The sequence below is a fragment of the Sinohyriopsis cumingii genome, chromosome 10 (genome assembly GCF_028554795.1).
Source record: "Sinohyriopsis cumingii isolate HCF-2022 chromosome 10, ASM2855479v2, whole genome shotgun sequence".
Taxonomy (NCBI): Eukaryota; Metazoa; Mollusca; class Bivalvia; order Unionida; family Unionidae; genus Sinohyriopsis; species Sinohyriopsis cumingii.
Window position 1 is genome coordinate 71200013 of NC_142970.1, and position 21927 is coordinate 71221939.

Below are 21927 nucleotides of genomic sequence, written 5' to 3' on the forward strand. Positions count from 1 at the left end.
AAATTCTGGTGATCTATGACCAATGTATCCAATCTTAATTTAGTTGGTCACATGTCTGTTCCATTTTGTTTGTGAGCAAGTCACTTACCAAAGAAATATTTGAGATAATCCCTAAATTGGACTGAAGATTCATAAGTAATTGAGTTTCTTAACCTTCATATTGTCCGTCTTTAACACTAATGAAACATTTATAGTCATATGGAATTTGAAGATAAGCCAGAAAAAAATGCCTCGATTCATTTAAGTTTTAGAATCAGTCTGAAATTTTTTTACGCAAATCCTCTCGAATGTAATTTAAATAGATTTAGATGCTTCTTGGCAGGAAGTGGGAAACTGTCAATAAAAAAGCAAAGTAAACAAAGAAAATGAGGATGGATTTAATAAAATCGACAAATCCCATCCAAATACTACATTTCAGCAGATAATTTGAAAAATTGGTATTTGTTTCGACTCTAGACCTGGTCTTATTGTTGACAATATCTCAGCAACTGTTGGTCCTATGGTCACTGAATCTGCATTTATGTTATGTGTACCTTGTAGAAATATTTTCTTATCAGTTGTAGTGATCTTTCAATGCTTTGTCTTGGGAGTAGTGATGGGGTTAAAAACCTTAGACATGGTTTTAACACTATATCAGTGTTACCCTTTATCCAAAGGTCAGGAAACTTTATATGTGGAAACATCTAGAATTGTTATAGGACAGTAATAAGGTCATCATGACCTACATATTTTTACTTTGAATAATTTGGTTTATTTTTATGTTGCTTTAAATTTATCTTGAAATATTTTAGTCATATACATGTCCAATTTTGAACATTTACAATCTTCAGCAATGTTTTCTCCTTTATGTAAATTAGATTATTATTACCTAAAAGTTAAAATTCAAAGAAAATGCAATTTGTTTGAATTTGTTGGCAAATAATGTTGTTACAGTTAACACAGTGAATTTGAACTTTATACATGAAAGTATCTTGAGAAATTCTATATTACCATACAACAAGTTGGTCACCATGACTTACATTTGAAGAGCATAGAAATATTGTATGGTCAGAGTTGTATCCATGTTATACTTCTACCAAACAAGCTGCTTTTTAGCTCATTCATATGGTTTTTATTCTCTTTAAATATTTGGTTTATTTTAACCTTTTTCCTATGACTAACTGTACTTTACTCAAGTTTTGAAAAGATATAAAACTGTCTATTCTTGAAATTGAAAATTCTTAACAAATGTGAATATCTTTAAGACATATTCACAAAATAATTGCTTCTTGAGTGAAAAACTACCATAAATTGTGGTGGTCAGACAGGAAGTATACTCATACGAGAGGCCACTGTACAATGATTGACGTGAAAATCTGCATGTCTAGGTAAGTAGTATATGTTTATATTGACAAGATAAATGAAATTGTCGTGTATTTTATATCTTTGCTTTTTGGATATGATCACAGTCATGTCAGCTCTCTTGGAATAACCCGACTGCCCCATTAGGGGTTCACGGCCCATAGTTCGGGAACCAGTGGTATATTGTATTTAATAGTTCTGAGGAATGTATGATTGACTTTAACGAAAATTAAGAATAAGCCAGTTATAAATGCATAAAGAATAGCTTATAATCCACAAAGAAGCTGGTGTTAAGAAATTCTAAACTAATATTATTTCTCATGTTATCAAATGTTAGTGTTGAGCCAAAATACGTTGTTCTGAGACAGTTTTCTGTCTTGTCAAAAGTTGCAACCGTGTGTTGCAAATCCCTGCCTATTTTAAAATTTGACACAACTGTTCATTGAGTGTAAATGCAGTAATGGATGGATGGTTTGTTAAGGAATTAAATTGCATGTTACAGCATGCCAAACCTAGATCATGGGTGGGGTTAGTTCATTTGATACTTTTTAACAGTCAGAGTTTATTGATTTTATCCATCTATTTTACTGAAGATGTGGATTTTTAATTCACATATTGTTCTGAAATATGCATAAAAAATTCATTGAAGATTTTCTTCACATTTGACTTTAAAAAATCAACTGAGAAGAAAATAAATTTTTGATAAAGTTTTCTTTATATTGCCAAATATCAGCTTTTAACTTCATCATATGTTGGATGGATTGTTTTCATACAAAATTAGTTCAGTTCCATCCTCATTCTGTATACTACACAGGGTTTATCTAAAATAATTTTGTACGTTTATAAGTGTAACCTTGTACTTATGATGATATCGCTGCTGCTGGTTCAGGGATGTCGAATAAGCTCAATGTGCCCTCATCAGTGGTAACTATGGTAACTTGTTGTTCTGAGGAATGCAATCATTGGATGTTCCAACTGAGAAGTCTTACACATTTTAAAATTATAATAATAAAATCTATTGACCTAATTTTTTTAAAGGGATTTCCCCTTTGTTTTATACTGCTACTGTTATTGTTAGCTGTACTGGTCATTATTCTGGAAGAACTTATATGATGGCCTGTTGGCTGCTCATCATATGGTGTCCATCTGTTATCTGCTCATCATCTGTCCAATAACACAAGTATGAGATCATAACTTCTTCTAACCTACAAGGATTTCCATGAAATTTTGTATACACATTCATCACCAAAGCTGTCTGGTCCTTCTAAATGAAAATGGTGCCCTTTGAAGCCAATCCTGAAAATCTAGAATGGATGGTCATATCAGCATAGTGTTGTCACTAAATTCTGTAGGTTAAGGTAGGAATGAATTTTATTTGTTTACCCCATTTTGTGAATACAGTTGAAGAATACATTGAATTACGACTCTATAGTCTTTAAGTAATAGAAAAGAGTAAAACTAACAAGTTTTGTAAAATTCAACAAATAAGTTAATTCCCTTGAATACAATGTGAAAATTTAAAAAGAGCTTAGTGATGTGAAATAAATCCCAAATAGTCCCAAAAGTACTATCCTAATGAATAAAGTTCCAATTAAATTCCAGTGGTGCTTGAAATAAAATCCAGTGCTGAAGGTGTTGATGTGCCCATAGTCTTGAATGTACTAAAGTACCAGTGGTCTGAAGTGTGGTGATGTGCTAACAGTCTTTTTATATATCTCAGTAATATAATCCAAACATTTTCTGGTCTGAATTCACTATAATTCCAAATTATTGTTCCATTTCAAGAATATTATTGAAGAGCACTTTGTATTTACAGTTAATAATAATTTGAATAAACAATACCACCTGAATCAAATACTGAACACAACAATAAGAACTATTCTGCTAATGATGTTAAAGCAGAGTAATTTCTCAAGTAAACAAGATTATATACCCCTCTACTTGGCCTAGGTTGCAATTACCATTATCTGGAAATAGTCTGTAATTTAATGGAATTTTCCATCCTCAAAAATTTAGGTTGTGTACATAACAAAATATGTTACCAAAATTATAATAAAGAATGTGGTAAACATCAGGTACAACAGGTTATTATATGTGGGAATTTCAATGCTCCGGACTCAGACGAAGATAAGTATGTCTGCATTACTAATAATCTAAATACTTAAACCACAATCACAGGAAAAATATTAGCGATGTATTCTGTTGTTCATAAAACAGATGTTACTTGTCAGGTACAACATGAACTCTAGTTTTGACAAGGTCAGGAACAAAATACAGTTATACATAACATATAATCATGGAGTAAAAAACTAACAAACAATACAAATTAAATATACATAACAAATACCACTTAACAGTTGGGTTATTTTTAGGTTCTTTTGTTTTGTAATTTTTCTATATAAATTTGCAGCTGGAGTCTCCAGTGAATTAGCATGGAATTGTATTGATGCTTCAGAAGATTCACCAAAACCCACAAACTACAAATGTGAGAAAATCTTCACCCTCACACAGTGGAGTCTGCCATTTCAGCATAATGACAGGTAGGTAAATCACACTAGTAAAGATGTTGTGTGCACTGGCTTGATTTGTTAATACTGTGAAGTGTCTTCCATTTCAGCATAACAACAGATAAAATGCAAAAAATATCTGATGGTAGAGTACTAGGTAGACACTTGGAAGGTCATGGGCTTGATCCCTCATGACATTATTTGTATTTTGGTTGGCAGTTACTGGTTGATGTTTTTCTCTAGGTTTTGTGGGACATTGAAATCATCTTCATTTTTCCATCTGTAGTCCATGTTCTGGCCATCCTCTTTGTGCATGCTCTCTCATCTACATTTATCTTCATATTTCAGTCAAATTTTCAGAATGAATTTCCTGAAAGATGCAAAAATATAAAGACCTGTCTTGAAACATCATGTTAATTACATTTTTTGTATCAAGTCAAATAAATGGGATGAAATCAAAGAGAAGATAAAAGGCAAGCAAATCCTGACAGGATATAAGTTAGCATTCACAATAGTTAGTGTAACTCATTGATCATTCAAACACTGTGATAAATATTATTATTGTAATTAAACTACTTAACTGTGATCAAAGATAGCAAGCCAACCAAGTGAAATGAGTACTTGGTGAATAAAAAGCTTTGCTTCAAAGATACAGTTCATTATGGAGAAGTGAGTTCCAGAGTTTGTAGTGAACTTAAAATTCCTGCATTGGCACTTTGAGATTTCCTGAAGGATGAGAAAAGTTTCACTGTTACTTGCAACATGGGGCCCCAAGTGACTGAGTGGTCTAAAGCACTCTCCATTACAGATCACTGCCATCTCACCTCTGTCTGTGTTTGTTCAAGTCTCCGATTGGGCCACTGTGGGTATGTGAGAAAGCTTGCCAGTAGCTTCTCATGGGTCCGTGGTTCTTTCCGTGATTTTCCTGGGTTCTTCCTCCACCATTAATACTAGCCACCATGTATAGCCTATTGTGTGCTGAAAAATGGCGTTAAACCCCACAACAACAACAACTTGCAACAGCATCAATATTGCCTGTCTGCCTTCATCTCTCCATCTCTCACACTTACCTAGTAAGCAACACATCTAATAACTAGACTGGATATGCCTTGGGTGGATTAAAAGACCTGAGTAGGTTTTGATGACTGACATTTTTAATGCCCAAGGGCAATACTGTCGTGGGGAATGGCCAAAAGGCAATACTGTCATGGGGAAAGGCCAAAGGGCAATACTTGACCTTTTGAAGGCCAAAGGGCAATACTGTTATGGGGGAGGGCGAGACATGTTTTTGGTTCAGAAACAAATCCCTTGTTGATTAGCCACAGTAACTCAATTGGTAGAGCATTGGAATTGTAATGAAGGGTTTCAGGTTAGATACCTGCTCTGGTCAGCCTGGATTAGCAACCTCAGTGTGTCCATGGGAAAGGTACATAGCTCCCATTTCCTTGGCATAATAATACCAGTAAAGTGTCATAAGGCCTCATTTTGTCCTTGGGACACCAGTAAAGTGTCTTAAGGCCTCATTTTGTCCTTAGGAAATGAGTAATGTGTCACAAGGTCTCAGTGTGTTCATGGGACACCAGTAATTTATCGCAAGACCTCAGTGTTCTTTGGGACACCAGTAATGTGACATAAGGCCTCAGTGTGTCCTTGGGACACCAGTAATGTGTCATAAGACCTCGGGACACCAGTAACATGTTATAAGGCCCAGTAAAAACCAACCATCCTTGTATATAATTTTTCATGCAATATATGTACAAAGGTTTCAAGCTGCTGAAAACTATCTTTGCAATTGCAGATAGGTTTATTCTTAATGATTATAACCAACAATATTCATCAGAACCCAAAACTACTACACCTTTAGAATACCTGTATTCCACTCATTTTATTTCCTTTCATTTCAGAGTCATATTTTCGGTCAAGGCTAAGAATGGTGGACGGACATTCTACTATGATCGAGATGATAATAACGCAGTTAAATATCACAGCCTCAATGGAAAGTTCCTAACATACTCTTATGAGCTTGGATTCGATTTCATTAAACCATATCATTGCTTTCTGAAGAGTTGCCAAGATCAGCCCTTAGATGTTCCAGACTTCACATCCTTGGTAAATTAAAAAAATAGTACTTAAGTGTTGCACTTTGAGTGCAGGCTTACGGGTTTTTCAAAATATTGTGTCCATTGTTCTACCAAATATTGACCCCTGGGCTTGCTATTTTGCCAGGAATAAAAATAATATATGCCTACAAGATTTCTTCAGACATTACAGTGACTAACCTATGGCTATCCAGCAGTATTTATCAAATATTACAGTGACTAACCAATGGTTGTCCAGCAGTACATTAAAAACTGTTATGAGCGACCTCTGCTATGAGCGACCACCTGTCATTTCTGACCACAATCATAACACATGGATCAATTTTATTATATAAATGGTCTGTTGTAAGTGACCCCCTGCTGAACATGACCAGCAACCATGATGTCTTGGCAAAATATGCATTTCGACACTGCTATGAATGACCACACTGTAAAAACGGGACAAATTCCGCCAACCTTTATTTAATCCAAGACTGCTTATAAATTCTTTTTTTAAAAAAAGAGGCTGGCTATCAGTATCTGAAATTTTGTGGGTATGTTTATAGTGTTTCATATTTTCTATTGAAAACCAGACTAAAGTACCTGTAGAGTATCCAACACGTAGCCTGGTTCCTGGCCTTATTGTGGCGAGACCATCAAAGCTACCACTGATATGCATGAGTTACAGGACCCAGTATCAAACTCTATGAATGACCAGACCATGAGAACAGAGACAGACACCACTGACCTATATGAACTCATTTGTAACAACAACCGCTTGAATAGTAAAGATTGTTCTAATAAAAAACATGCATGAAAAGAACAACAACAAGAAAAAGATTCTGGCTATTGGTTTGTATGTAGTGACAGATGGTACAGTCTGTAAACCAGGCTAATGTACATGTCGCAAATTTTCCATTGTAGTGCCGAAATTAAAGTTGTGGTCACTTATATTGTCTTTAGAGTTAATCCATATTGCCTGGTGGTAAATAAGGTCTTTGTCTCTTAAACCAGCAAGTGAAAATCGTGTGAGGGATACGATTGATAGTGTTATAGGCTTGATGTTTTGTTTTTTTTTTCTTCCCCACAATGTTACAGTGATTACATCCCATGTTGTATCATAGTATCATAGTGGTAATATATTGCACTGTAATTACAATATGTTGTATCATTGTTGATTTTTCTCTTTTTTTACACGAACAGAAAACAGTGACCATTACATGGAGTGGGTGGTTGGATGACTTGTCTGGTGTGGGAAACTATCAGTACGAACTATATGACTTGATTGCTAAAGGCTCAAATGAACTAATGACAGGAAGCAAAAGGGCAGGGCCCACAGATCTGCAAACTTCTGTTTCACAGGTAAATTTAGGAGATAACAGTTTTGTACTTGAGCGGGTGGGGAATTAATGGTGTTTCTATAATCACAAAATGAGATTTCGGGTGAAACTGACATTGTGACATTTAACTTGCAATAACAGCTTCTAGTCCTCAAATACATGATTGTAACATATTTGCATCTTACCTATGCAAAAAACACAAAAAAAAGGTAATTTAAGGCAATGAAACTACATTAAATTGTGTTCTCTTCAGCCACAAACTAAAGTCAAGTAAAACTAGAAGAACTGCAATGGCTTGCCATTACAAATGCTATTGCTTTACTGTCTGTACCACCCACCACCACCACTTTACAAACAGTGTCCCATTTGTCATAATGTTAAATGTCTATCATGTGATACAGCAACACTCAGTGGCTACAAAGTTTGGTCAGAAAATATTAGATTATGTCACTATAATTTAAATTTTTATACATTGACCTTAACCCCCTCCCCCTTTCCAGGGATCAAAGATGACATGGGAGCCAAGAATAACCCCCTCCCCCTTTCCAGGGATCAAAGATACATGGGAGCCAAGAATAACACTGCTCTGCATATGGTCACAACAGGGGCAATGTAACTTTGAATTTCCAACCAGTGGTTTAATAGTTAATATAGTAATGGACAGACAGATGGAGAGAAAGATGGATAAACAGACTGACAGTCAGATGGAGGTATAATCACAATGTCCCTAATACTTATTAAAAAAAAAGAGATTTACCAGTTTAGTGTGATCTGTCAAAATAACTGTGCTATAAAATTGACAGTGTAAATATTGATTATGTATTTTCAATTATTAAGTTTCAGATAACCTTTCCTCAGCCAGGTGCCTACTTTGTGCTACTGACCTGTAAAGATAAGGCAGGGAACTTCAAAAGTACACGCAGGATTTTACTGTTCGATGATGTTTCTGTTGTTTCCATCCAGAATCAGTTTTGGAATCTGGTATTGTCAGCCACACAGGAAACCAATTACTCATGGATCATTGATCGGCCATCAAAGATTCATGTCAAATGGACAAGCAGGTGATTACCCATAGGAAATTTTCCACATGGATTGGATATGGAATCTATACGTACTTTTACAAAAATATCCATATGGACATTTTTATTCTATAGCTGAACCACTGTTATGTATACCAGTGTATCCATAATGTTATGGATTCCTTACATACTACTTATTGAAAATCCCATGGAATATGCAAATTAGTCCATGAGATCTGTAGGCTGTCCATATAGAATAAAATTAAAATTCCATATGGAATTTGGCAATAATCCACCTGGAATTTGTGAATTATCCATATGGAATTTGGCAATAGTCCATATGGAATTTGTGAATAGTCCATATGGAATTGGGAAATTTACCATATGGAATTTGTAAATGGTCCATATGGAATTTGTAAATAGTTCATATGGAATTTAGTATTAGTCCATCCCATATGAAATTTTTCAGGCATACTTAAGGCGGATTTTAGATGTTTTTTTAACACATTAACCTCTGGTGACAAGTTTACGTGGCAGGAGGTAGTAGCCTACTACCGAGCTCTGTAGCATCAAGGTCATATATGATACACTAAAGTGGGTGGAATTATAGAAAGGTAGACAGATGTAGCTCTACAATAATACCAGATAATCTGGAATTTCTAGTTGCACTACAAAATATAGAGGTAAAAACCTCATTTTTTTGGACCTAATTTTTTTCTACCCAAAATGTGCCCATGGTCGGAATCTGATTTTGTGTCCAGATTTTAGACTTTTTGGTCTCAGATCTAAGGCAGACCAGTATGAACTGCAAACAGACAGATGAACCTTTGCAAAAAGTAGGATAAGATGGGCATTTGGAATAAAGAGTGGTCTCGATATGAAAATGATGGGTCTGTTAAGCAAAAAAAAGAAAAACTCCAACTTTTACCCTTCTGCTCATGCGTGAGCAAGATAGCCAATGAAAAACAATGTTTCCAACACAACTAGGCAGTATGTTATTGGAAGATCACCTGGAAGTTGGTGTTTTAAGATGTAGCTTTCAAAATGTGTTTCGTACTCGAATTTCAGACAAAAACAACAAAAACCTCCAGGGGTAAATGTGTTAAGCTCTTTCTGCCTAAACCATAAAAAATCTGCGTCAGATTTTTATTAAACTGCCTCATGATTCTCAGACATTATTGGGATTCAATGATAAATATTCACAGAATTTTTGAAAATGGTTTATAAATTTTATTTTGACAGATATTATCAAATAAGATTTAGGTTTTTCTTGTCCTCATTTTCTTTCTTGCATACAAAACCTAATCCATGATGGTATCACTTAAGTCTTTTTCATTTCACTGAAAAGTTTGGTGAGATTTCACAAATATTTCGACCAAAATTTTCATTCAAATTGTGGTGAGATCTCACTGAAATTTCACTGAAATATTTTTGAGGTTTCACATTGACTAAAACTTTCAAGAGATTTCACTAAAATTTTGATCATTAAAAAGTATTTTACTGAAGTTTCAGTAGTTTTTCAGTCATTTTAGAAGGTTTCAAATAAATAATGGATATGAATTAAACTGGATTTTATTAACCAAGGTGATATTTAAGTGTGTATGAAAAAAATTATACAGATGTTGTAAATATGTCGTCCAAGGCAAGATATGTGAGAGAAAATAATAATGATAATAATAAAGACATTATTTAGAGAAGGTAACTCAATTAGTTACAGAACTAATCTACCATGAGGCCTTCTATCTGTTATGTTCAATATATACAGCATATACAACATAATGTGAAGAATCTGGTCTGATACTAAATAATTAAGTGATTTTAAAAAATCAAAGTATCAAGCCTGGAAAGTATACACAGGCACCAGTGAACACATAAAACAGATATAAAATATAAAATATTTATCTGCATTGAAAATGTCAACTGTGAAAATAATGCAAAATTACAGAAAAGCATCCATATGAGACATTGATTATGAAAAGAAGAAATGCTAGGAGCCTGCCATATGTCACTTGTATTGCAGACTTGATTTTTGATTAATGTACAAACTATGATGCTGTTGTGGTCTCTTGAAGTTATGTTCCATGAGCAGCCGTGAGAAATGTTTATCATGATATAATTACTCTTATTTTACACTGAATTATAACACACCTAGAATATTTTGATAATATACACAATAATACCTCAAGATATTGAAAGATGATTCTACTTGTAGGCCAAGAAAATTCCCCATAGGCATGGGTATCTGGCAACAATTCCCACCAGTGACCTAAACATTGTCCACCCTTAAATTCTGGAAGTTGACCAGTTTGGAGTTATATAACTTCAAAATCATCCTGGTTCAATTCCTTGTCCTATTTAGCACGTTAGCTGCTACTGTGAAGATGTTTATGGCACAAAAAACAAAATGCCAATCCTGGTTTTAAGTTTTCTTACAGATTGACCAATTATGTTCCCATTGACATTGCATTCAAGCTATTCTCATTGCTGCGCATGTTTCAAATGGTTATTCAGTCTTGTATCCCACTTGAAAATTTTAATTGCCATGTTTAGCAAACATGCTCATTCCCATCAGTTTCCGTTACATGATGATTCATTGGGCAAACACAAAATGTTGACCAATCAGAAAGCTCTTTACAGCAATCATCTGTTAAATAATATACAGAACATATACTTATTAGAAAGCTCGTTGCTTAATAGAACCGGATAGAGCATTATTTTAAAAAAAGTTTTGTAGGCGATATTAAAAAAGGGTCCATATCGAAGAAAATCAGATTCGGGTCAGGAGAAAAGCGAAATTCTGTTTTAAAATGAAAAACAAGAAAACTCGTTTGAAGGGCAGTTAAATCCGATTGAAGTTAAACAAAAATACAATAACAACAACAACAACAAATTTAAAAAAAGAAATATAACAAGGAAAAATGTGGAAAGAAATTATTGTGCCCAAAATAAACAATAAAATTGCAGCTATCAGAAACATGAAATATAAATGCTGCTGAAAATCATTCAAATTTTACAAGAAACAAAAAATTAATTATATTATATCTTATTGATATTTTTTATTGAAATGTCAGTGATATTACAATCACAAAATATCACTATATTTTCAGATTTTTTGACAAAAGTAAAATTTCAATCACAAATTCCCACTGATCTTTTCAGAAATGTGTGTAAATTCTCCTAAAATACTATAATTTTAGTGAACAAGGACATTTGAGTGAATGTCAAAAAATGTTTAGTGTGGTTTTGCTGAAATTTCAGTCACATTTTCACCAGGAATTGATTTTTGTAGAGCATATTTTAATAGGAAGCCCAAAAAATTATTTTTCAGAGTAAACATCAGATCAAGTCCAAAATCCACCTTGCACCAAATTTTCTAAGTCCAAAGATTCATCTATGCTTGTACTACCAGATATTAATATTCTGATCATATTTACATTTTCCCTACTTTTCTGGTCATGTCTTTGTCTGTTTTTAAACATCTGTGGAAATGAATTAAAGAAAACTGAGATGCTTGTGTTTTCTTCAGATTTATATGGGTATATATTCATCCTTCCACATAAGCTACACTGACATATACGTGTACTTTAACTCCCACCAATATTTCTATTTGAATCAGATTAAGTCAGACAAAGCTGAATATCATATGAACGTTTTTCATTATATAAGTGCATTATCAAGCTTCACGAAGCTATTTCAAATGGTTCTGGAGATCACAACCAGACAAGAGTGTCACAGATAGATGGACTTACACAATTTACGGTAAAAATCAGGACAATTCCTATTAAAATCTGAGTCGACAGGCTCCATGTTTTAAAGGACAGAGTAGTATTAATACTAAATCATGCCAAGTTTCATGAAGGTATCTACATTCAGAAGATATTAGACCAAATAAGTGAATTGGTGGGACTGACTCCAGTATACCCCCAAACTTTTTTGTCCATCAAAATCAGGCATTAGTTTGTACCACTTTTACTGTAATGTATACACGTGCAGAAATTTCTCATGGATTCTGTATGGAATACTTCAGGAATCCGTATGGAAGAGATATGGACTGATAAACTTATGGAATGAGACAATTTATTCCATATCAATTCATAAGTACTTCACAGCAAGTGAAAATTCCATATGGAATAAAGTTGCAACTTTGATCAATAAGCACTTTTATCGACATGGAAAGCAGAGTCCAACTCATGTGTTAAAGCATCATGGAAAATACTCTTTGAAGAATTTATAACCTAAACTATTATAGCTTTATGATTAGAGTTATCTCCCCATTTGTAAAAAATTGTATATGTACTTCATATCTTCTTTGGGGGTATTCTGTAATCAAGCTTGCTTGCTGACAGCTAATTTTAAAAAGTATTAGTCTTGAATAAGCCGACACCTGTACACAATCATCAGTACATGTATATATTGAGTCAGTCAGTCACCTGTACACAATGATCAGTATGAGTCCGTCAGTCTCTTGGTTGTCTGCTGAAATCAGGTTTCACTCGGGAATAGTTGATGAATTAGGATTTAGTACTTTTTTCAGACTAAATATTTGTGTCTGTGTCTTTCGGTCATTTGAACATTTTCCTTTATATAGTACTGACGTAGTACTGTTCATGGGAGCTACAGAGCATACCATTGATACCACATTATCACATAGTATATCATAAAGTACTTTATAGTGAATGAGTGTGGAATGTAATGATTCTTATTCGAGATGAAGATAATATGGCAACATGTACTATCTTTCACGGGATTTTAAATGTCTACCAGGGTATGTACTATGCCTCATGGGATTTTAAATGCCTACTAGGGTATGTACTATGCTTCATGGAATTTCAAATGCCTACCATGGTATGTACTATGCTTCCTGGTATTTTAAATGCCTACCAGGGTATGTACTACACTTCAGGGTATTTTAAATGCCTACCAGGGTATGTACTACACTTCAGGGTATTTTAAATGCCTACCAGGGTATGTACTACACTTCATTGTATTTTAAATGCCTACCAGGGTATGTACTACACTTTAGGGTATTTTAAATGCCTACCAGGGTATGTACTATGCTTCCTGGTATTTTAAATGCATACCAGGGTATGTACTACGCTTTATGGTATTTTAAATGCCCACCAGGGTATGTACTATGCTTTATGGAATTTTAAATGCCTACCAGGGTATGTACTACACTTCATTGTATTTTAAATGCCTACCAGGGTATGTACTATGCTTCCTGGTATTTTAAATGCCTACCAGGGTATGTACTACACTTCAGGGTATTTTAAATGCCTACCAGGGTATGTACTATGCTTCCTGGTATTTTGAATGCCTACCAGGGTATGTACTATGCTTTATGGTATATTAAATGCCTACCAGGGTATGTACTATCCTTTATGGAATTTTAAATGCCTACCAGGGTATGTACTATGCTTCAGGCTATTTTAAATGCCTACCAGGATATGTACTATGCTTCAGGGTATTTTAAATGCCTACCAGGGTATGTACTACACTTCAGGGTATTTTAAATGCCTACCAGGGTATGTACAATGCTTCCTGGTATTTTAAATGCCTACCAGGGTATGTACTATGCTTCCTGGTATTTTAAATGCCTACCAGGGTATGTACTACACTTCATCATATTTTAAATGCCTACTAGGGTATGTACTATGCTTTATGGTATATTAAATGCCTACCAGGGTATGTACTACACTTCAGGGTATTTAAATGCCTACCATGGTATGTACTACACTTCAGGGTATTTTAAATGCCTACCAGGGTATGTACTACACTTCAGGGTATTTTAAATGCCTACCAGGGTATGTACTATGCTTTATGGTATATTAAATGACTACCAGGGTATGTACTATGCTTTATGGTGTTTTAAATGCCTACCAGGGTATGTACTGCGCTTCATCATATTTTAAATTCCTACCAGGGTATGTACTACACTTCATCATATTTTAAATGACTACCAGGGTATGTACTATGCTTTATGGTGTTTTAAATGCCTACCAGGGTATGTACTACGCTTCATCATATTTTAAATTCTTACCAGGGTATGTACTACGCTTCATCATATTTTAAATGACTACCAGGGTATGTACTATGCTTTATGGTGTTTTAAATGCCTACCAGGGTATGTACTACGCTTCATCATATTTTAAATGCCTACCAGGGTATGTACTATGCTTTATGGTATATTAAATGCCTACCAGGGTATGTACTATCCTTTATAGAATTTTAAATGCCTACCAGGGTATGTACTACACTTCAGGGTATCTTAAATGCCTACCAGGGTATGTACTACACTTCAGGGTATTTTAAATGTCTACCAGGGTATGTACTATGCTTTATGGAATTTTAAATGCCTACCAGGGTATGTACTATGCTTCCTGGTATTTTAAATGCCTACCAGGGTATGTACTACACTTCAGGGTATTTTAAATGCCTACCAGGGTATGTACTATCCTTTATGGAATTTTAAATGCCTACCAGGGTATGTACTACACTTCAGGGTATCTTAAATGCCTACCAGGGTATGTACTACACTTCAGGGTATTTTAAATGCCTACCAGGGTATGTACTATGCTTTATGGAATTTTAAATGCCTACCAGGGTATGTACTATGCTTCCTGGTATTTTAAATGCCTACCAGGGTATGTACTACACTTCAGGGTATTTTAAATGCCTACCAGGGTATGTACTCTGCTTCCTGGTATTTTAAATGCCTACCAGGGTATGTACTACACTTCAGGGTATTTTAAATGCCCACCAGGGTATGTACTATGCTTCAGGGTATTTTAAATGCTCACCAGGGTATGTACTACACTTCATATTTTAAATGCTCACCAGGGTATGTACTATGCTTCCCGGTATTTTAAATGCCCACCAGGGTATGTACTACTCTTCATATTTTAAATGCTCACCAGGGTATGTACTATGCTTCCCGGTATTTTAAATGCCTACCAGGTTATGTGCTACACTTCATCGTATTTTAAATGATAGTAGCTAGTGCTTACAAGTTAGTTTGAATGTTGACGTAAAAAGAGACTGCTGTTGTACAGAAACCAGCAGTTGAGAATGTCAGCCATGTGAAACATTATGGGCTTGCCTTAGGTCAATTGGACCAATTTGGCCCAATCAGTCTCCGTGATCACAGGGGTCCCATGTGTTCATAATTTTTTAATATATATCTATAAAGAGAAAGTAATTTTAAAGCGATGGAAGAAAATGTTACATTCAGTATGATATAAAACTTGTTTAAAAGTTTATTTCCAATTGCTGTGCCCACAGGAAACCTACATGTAATTCCAGGGGGCTCTGACAAAATGATCCAAATTCCAAATCACGCCCTGCATTACTGGAAACATTGTAGCAGAAATGAAGAGGAATCAGAAATGCAGACAATTTTTAAGGAAGTCTAATGTTGGTATGTTTTGGGTTTATGAAATTCAAGTTAATGATTCCTTACGGATCAGAGGAATGGATGCATCATTTATTTTTTCAACCTAATATCTCGATAGGTAAATTTGCAGAGATACTGCCAGAGCATGCTAGTGTGCAAATCATGCAAACATTTACATATTTATGCACTTGGAATTTAGCAGTGTTGCAGGAGAACTACTGCAAATTAGCTTAAAGCTGCACATATAAAAATGCACTCTGCACAGTATGCACTTTTTATTTAACTGCTAAGATCAATTGAATAAATAAGAATCTAAAATAAAATGATAAAATTAGGATACTTATTTGATCAAAATATTGCAGTCCATTCTAAATGCAGATGTAGGCTAACACAAAAGGATGCTTGCAAATCCAGATAATTACTTATAACAGGAAAGGTGTTTTGACATTGATTTTTTTCCCTTGCATTTTGCGTGCATGAATTTTGGTCCATTTTCTGGATGGTGAGATTCTAGTCAAGCATGACTGGGCAGGACATACTAATTAATTATTCTTTTTTAATTTCACATTAGTGCTAGCAAAAATATGCAGAGTGAAGAAAGTGATGGATGAAATGGAGTTTCTTGCCAAACAGAGGATGATGATTCTAACATGATGTCAGATATTGGGTTAGAATAAACTGGAAAAAAAGAAACCAAAACTTGATGCAAAGTTTTAGAAATCTTGACTGTTACAGTGCAAATAGTTACAACACAACTCCAAGACTGGAGTTATGTTGTGTAATATTTGCAAAAATTGTGAGAAAATTACACTTTGCATTGGAAACCGGTGTTTGAACTTCGGATGTCAACTCTTACACAACATCTAAGCCACCTAGTTGTGTGCTTTTTGGAGCATAGGTATCCAACAGACAATAGCTGTGAACTTTGGAAAATTCTAAAATGGCCATAAAGGACAGTTTCCTAACTTGCTGAAGTTGGCTAAGCTAGCTTGCATGTGCTTCTTTAGATGGCAGACTCAGAAAGGGGATGCTTATACAACTAGTGGGGGAATCTTAGAGGATTTTGATTTTAGTGGAGACTACGAAAAGAATGGGAAACATTGAAACATATTCAAATTTTGTGTAAATAATAAATTTTGGTAATCCCTCCTTTCTTTTTTTAAATTTATATTTCTCCCTTATTTTGGTAACAAGGGGGAAGAACCCTTCTTCAGAAAAAATCCTGGCAGTATCTTGGTTGTTATGTACAATATACATTTTCTCATAGAGATACAGTATCATTTTAGAGGTCAGTTCATCTGAAAGAAAATATGATTTTTGAATGGGGTCCCTTAGATTCTGGGAAATGGATGCTTGTTTTCCTGATAGCCATGCTTACCGTTTGGTATCTCTGTTTTCTTGACTGGGTGTTGGACCTGATAGGGAAAAAATTTATTTAGTGATCACAAGCTCTAATTAACTCTTATATGCCATACTTGCCAAAAAACAATACCAAAGTCACTTGGGCCACTATATATAGTGTTTTTTTTCTTTCTTCCAGATTCATAAATGATCGACATCATACACTGAAATGGCTGAACCGAGTGAACCCAGATAGTGCTGTCAGTGCAGATTATGATGATATGGAAGGCGAGCGCAGCATTGAGTTGAAGAAAAATGTTCTTGGTAACATCTCTATTTAAAAAGTTGGTTTCAGAAACAGGTTTAAGCAAAACTTAATCAACTGACCAGTTAAGTAGGTTCCATGTACACTTTTTCCTCTGCCGAAAAGGAGTACTGAAGCGCACATAATGATTTAAGTTCTCAAAGAGACCTATCAATTTGTTCACTGTATTTACATTTGCATCTGTGGAGAGGGGGTAAATCTGAAACAATGATACAACACTCAGAAGTTTTAGACTGTATGGCACACAGTAGACCTTGTAGTTTACGTCAGTTGGATTGTGGTTTGGCCATCACTGATGTCATTTTCTCCAGTTTGTATAGTAGTGGTTTTGTATGGTGATAATTCCATCTGTGCATCAATTTGGAGGTGAGTGTATTTATTTTTGCACCTTAAAGTGTTTTTACATCAATATTTAGGGGGCCCCGAGTGGCCGAGTAGTCTAAAGCGCTCTCCGTTACGGATCACTGCCATCTCATGTCTGTCTGCGTGGGTTCGAGTCTAGGATTCGGCTAATGTGGGTATGTGAGAAAGCTTGCCAGTAGCTTCTTGTGGGTCGGTGGTTCTTTCTGGGGTTTTCCCGGGTTCTTCCTCCACCATTAATACTGGCCGCCATGTATAGCCTTTTGTGTGCTGAAAAATGGCATTAAACCCTACAACAACAACATCAATATTTAGAGGCTTTCTTGGTTTAACTCCTGTCACAATAGACAAAACATTAAGCATTTTGCTTCCTTTTGCTGGGCGATTGTTTTTCCGGTGTGTATTTGCTTGGTAACCATTTGGATTTGACATTTATATTGGTGAAGTATCATTTTTAGTAGTAGTAGTGTGTGTATATATATATATATATATATATATACTGGTATAGGCCTTGGGTCACCTGTCTGATATATGTACTGGTATTGGCCTGTCCAATATATGTATGGGTATAGGCCAGTAGTAGTAGTGTGTGTGTGTGTATATATATATATATATATATATATATATATATATATATATATATATATATATATATATATATATATGTATATAGATATGCTGGTATAGGCCTTGGGTCACCTGTCTGATATATGTACTGGTATTGGCCTGTCCAATATATGTATGGGTATAGGCCTAGGGTCATCTGTCTGATATATGTACTGGTACTGGCCTGTCCAATATATGTATTGGTATAGGCCTAGGGTCATCTGTCTAGGGACATCTGTCCAATATATGTACTGGTATAAGCCTAGGGTCATCTGTCCAATATATGTACTGGTATAGGTCTAGGGTCATCTGTCCGATATATGTACTGGTATAGGCCTATCAGGGTTATCTGTCCAATATAAGTACTGCTATAAGCCTAGGGTCATCTGTCCAAGATATGTACTGGTATAGGTATAGGGTTACCTGTCAAGTATAATTTGACTTCACACCCCCCATTTACATCTTCAGCTGTATTCAGATCTTCTTCAGCATTTGTGCCATAGGTCTTTTTATTATATGCTCATTTTTTTCTCTGTTAACTTTACATTGTCAGAATCGTTCAGTATTTTACGATATTGCACACCTTCATATTGCACTCTCACGCAGGACAGGTGTGCCGAATAGTGTCTTAGAAACTACTTTGTAAACAAATCATGTACTCTTGTGTAGCAGATGTTTTTACACTTTGGTTGATTAAATTTGTTTATGAATGAACTATTACAGCTGTTTCATGGACTGCCACATACCAGCTGCTGTGCTACATTCCACGTTAACTTTTTTGATACAGTGTTTCAGATTTTGGTGATAGACGCCATATTTCATAAAACTGCTCGGTACCTACAAATAACATGCAAGTTATAAAAGCATAAGCTGTCTCCTTTAGCTGGTAATAAGAATGGCAAAAAATATACTTGCAGCTTTACATTCTGAATTTCCTCAAAATGTACTTTCTTAGTTCTGCAAATCCGAATTACATGAGCCATGTCATGAGTTCTCAATCTTGATTACACATTTCGAAATTGTACTGTAATTTTGACTATATTCCAAGTGCAATTACATTATTCTTACTGCACTCAAAATGAAATAAACATTAAATTCAATAGCATCTTTTTGATAATTGCAATTGAAAGACTTCATATTTTTTCCACATTATGATTTCAAATAGTCAATGACAGAACAAACACACTTGCAGATGTAAACATATTTCTCCTGCATTGCTTCAATCCGATGTATTTCATGTACAATTTGCGCAGATGAATCCAGTCCATGAATCCAGTCCATAATCACGAAATTTCGTAGAATCGACAATAATACCAAATTCTATTCATTCCAGATCAAATGGAAAACTTGTTGCAATGCGCATTCATACACAAAATGACTCCAAATTTCAGTTTTAAGTAGACAAAAACACCATTTTCTTTTGAAACTTATGTCAAGCATGCAACAAGTTCAAACTTAGTTAGAATAAGATAATGAGCATATAATAAAAAGGTTACTGCATTTGTATGGGAAAATATGAACTCGTTTTGTTGGATGGATATACTGCACTCCCAAGGTCATGCAGTATTCCAATCCAAAAAACTTGTTTGGGATTTATGGTACAAACATTGAGTCTTTTCCTTGCACTGGTGCATTACTCTGTCTATATTTGAGTTTTCCTTGCACTGGTGCATTGCTCTGTCTATATTTGAGTTTTTCCTTGCACTGGTGCATTGCCCTGTCTAGATTTGAGTTTTTCCTTGCACTGTTGCATTACCCTTTCTAGATTTGAATTTTTCCTTAAAGTATGCAAATTGCTTACCTGCTATTGATAACAATCAAGGAATCTTAGTATGGACTTTGATCCACCTGTTTATGGTCAGTGGTAATAATAATAGTAATAATAATAATAATAATGACTTTATTTAAAGAGGGTAACACAATTAGCTAAGAACTAATCTACCTTGAGGCCTTCATCCAAAGGAATTTATTTATTTTAGCTGCATATCTGAAGCCACTGGATATATTGGGTTTGGAAGAAGGAAACTTTTTCTGAACAATTCCTTATTTGGTTTGGGAATTTTATACTGTTTGATAGACATGAATTGCAGGTGGGGAGTATTGCCAGGTAGCCTACGCTGGAATAGTCATTGTAAATATTCAGGAGCACTATTGTGAGATTTCCTGTACATTAATTTGGCTTTTCTCAAATGGATTCAGTCTTCAATAGGTAATATTTTTAACCTACCAGCTAAATTTTCCTTGCTTTCATTCTGGATTGAATCATTAGCCCAAATGTTTTTATCATTTGAGTTACCCCATACTGTATTACAGTAGTCGAAATAGGGTAATTGTATGTAACTGTTATAAAATAGTTTTCTGTGCCTTTCAGGGAGAAAATGTCTTATCCTACTGAGAAGCCATAAACTTGAATTGACTTTTTTACTGATATGTTTGATTATGTTCAGTCCATGATAGGTTATTATTTACCAAAACAACAAATAGTCAGTCATGACAGACCATTTGCAAATTGTTATCCTTCCATGTCAGACAGTATAGTTCGTCACTATCAAGATTTCTTCTTTTTTACAGTGTTGAGATAAGTAATGTCTTTGTTTTACCAGTATTTACCACCATGCCATTGCATGTGCACCAGTTGTCCAGTTTGTTTAGGACATCCTGTAAAGAAATTTAGAGTTCATGCTTAGTGTTTTGGATGTCTGACAATGTTGTGTCATGTCATCTGCATAGAGATCTGTAGATGATATTGAGTCCCTTAGCAAAAGTGTATAGGTCATTAATAAATTGAATGAAAGTAATAGACCTAGAATAGAGCCTTGTGGTACTCCATATCTAATTGTTCCAGGTTCAAACAGAACATTATTTATATAAACATAGTGTGTTCTTCCACTTAAACATGAAGTAAACCATCTAATTGTGCTTTCATCACATTGGTAGATTTTCAGTTTCTTCAAAAGGATTTCATGAACCACCATGTAAGAAGCTTTAAGTAATCTACAACAGATCCTATTATTCTGCCTTGATCAAGTGCTTGAAGCCATTTATCAGTTAGGGAGATCAAGGCAGTCTCACATGAATGTTTTTGTCTAAAGCCTGATAGGTTAGGAGGTTAGGGTGTAACAGCAAGTGTTTGGTTAAATATGACATGAATGAGTGAAGGACATGTTTTTCAATCAATTTTGACAAGTTTGGTAGTATCGAGATTGGCTGGTTACAAAGTTATCCCATCATCCTTAGAACCAGATTTGTGAATAGGGAGTTACTTTTGCAATTTTCCATATTTTGGGGACAGATCAGGTTGCAATACTTAAATTGATTATGAATGTTATACTATCTACCAATCTGATCAAGTCCTGTACCTTTCTTGGTATCAAGTTCACTGAGACATTTTTTAAGAAAGTTTTTGATACTGGTGGAATAGAGAAAGATACGTCCTTAGAGATTTTGCTGCTGTAGAACTTTTTCAGTTCATTAAAGTTGTTTTCTATCACTGGTTCTTTTAACTTTGTGGTAATGTTGGTGAAAAAATCATTGAAAACATTTGCGATGTCAGTGTCATCAGTGAGTATGGTGTCATTTACCAGAAGTGCGTGAATTTTATTTGTCTGATCTTTGTA

General features: G+C 34.8%; 1 protein-coding gene across 1 annotated transcript in view; it reads left to right on the forward strand.

The window, feature by feature from the left end:
- LOC149790372 (uncharacterized) overlaps nucleotides 1-21927 on the forward strand; it is a 273840-nt gene that overhangs the window by 43671 nt on the left and 208242 nt on the right. The window contains exons 6-11 of the mRNA XM_089973208.1: nucleotides 3752-3881; nucleotides 5753-5957; nucleotides 7130-7288; nucleotides 7767-7976; nucleotides 8104-8327; nucleotides 17219-17343. Of these exons, the coding sequence (XP_089829334.1) occupies nucleotides 3752-3881; nucleotides 5753-5957; nucleotides 7130-7288; nucleotides 7767-7976; nucleotides 8104-8327; nucleotides 17219-17343 (1053 nt within the window). The remainder of the gene's footprint in view (nucleotides 1-3751; nucleotides 3882-5752; nucleotides 5958-7129; nucleotides 7289-7766; nucleotides 7977-8103; nucleotides 8328-17218; nucleotides 17344-21927) is intronic.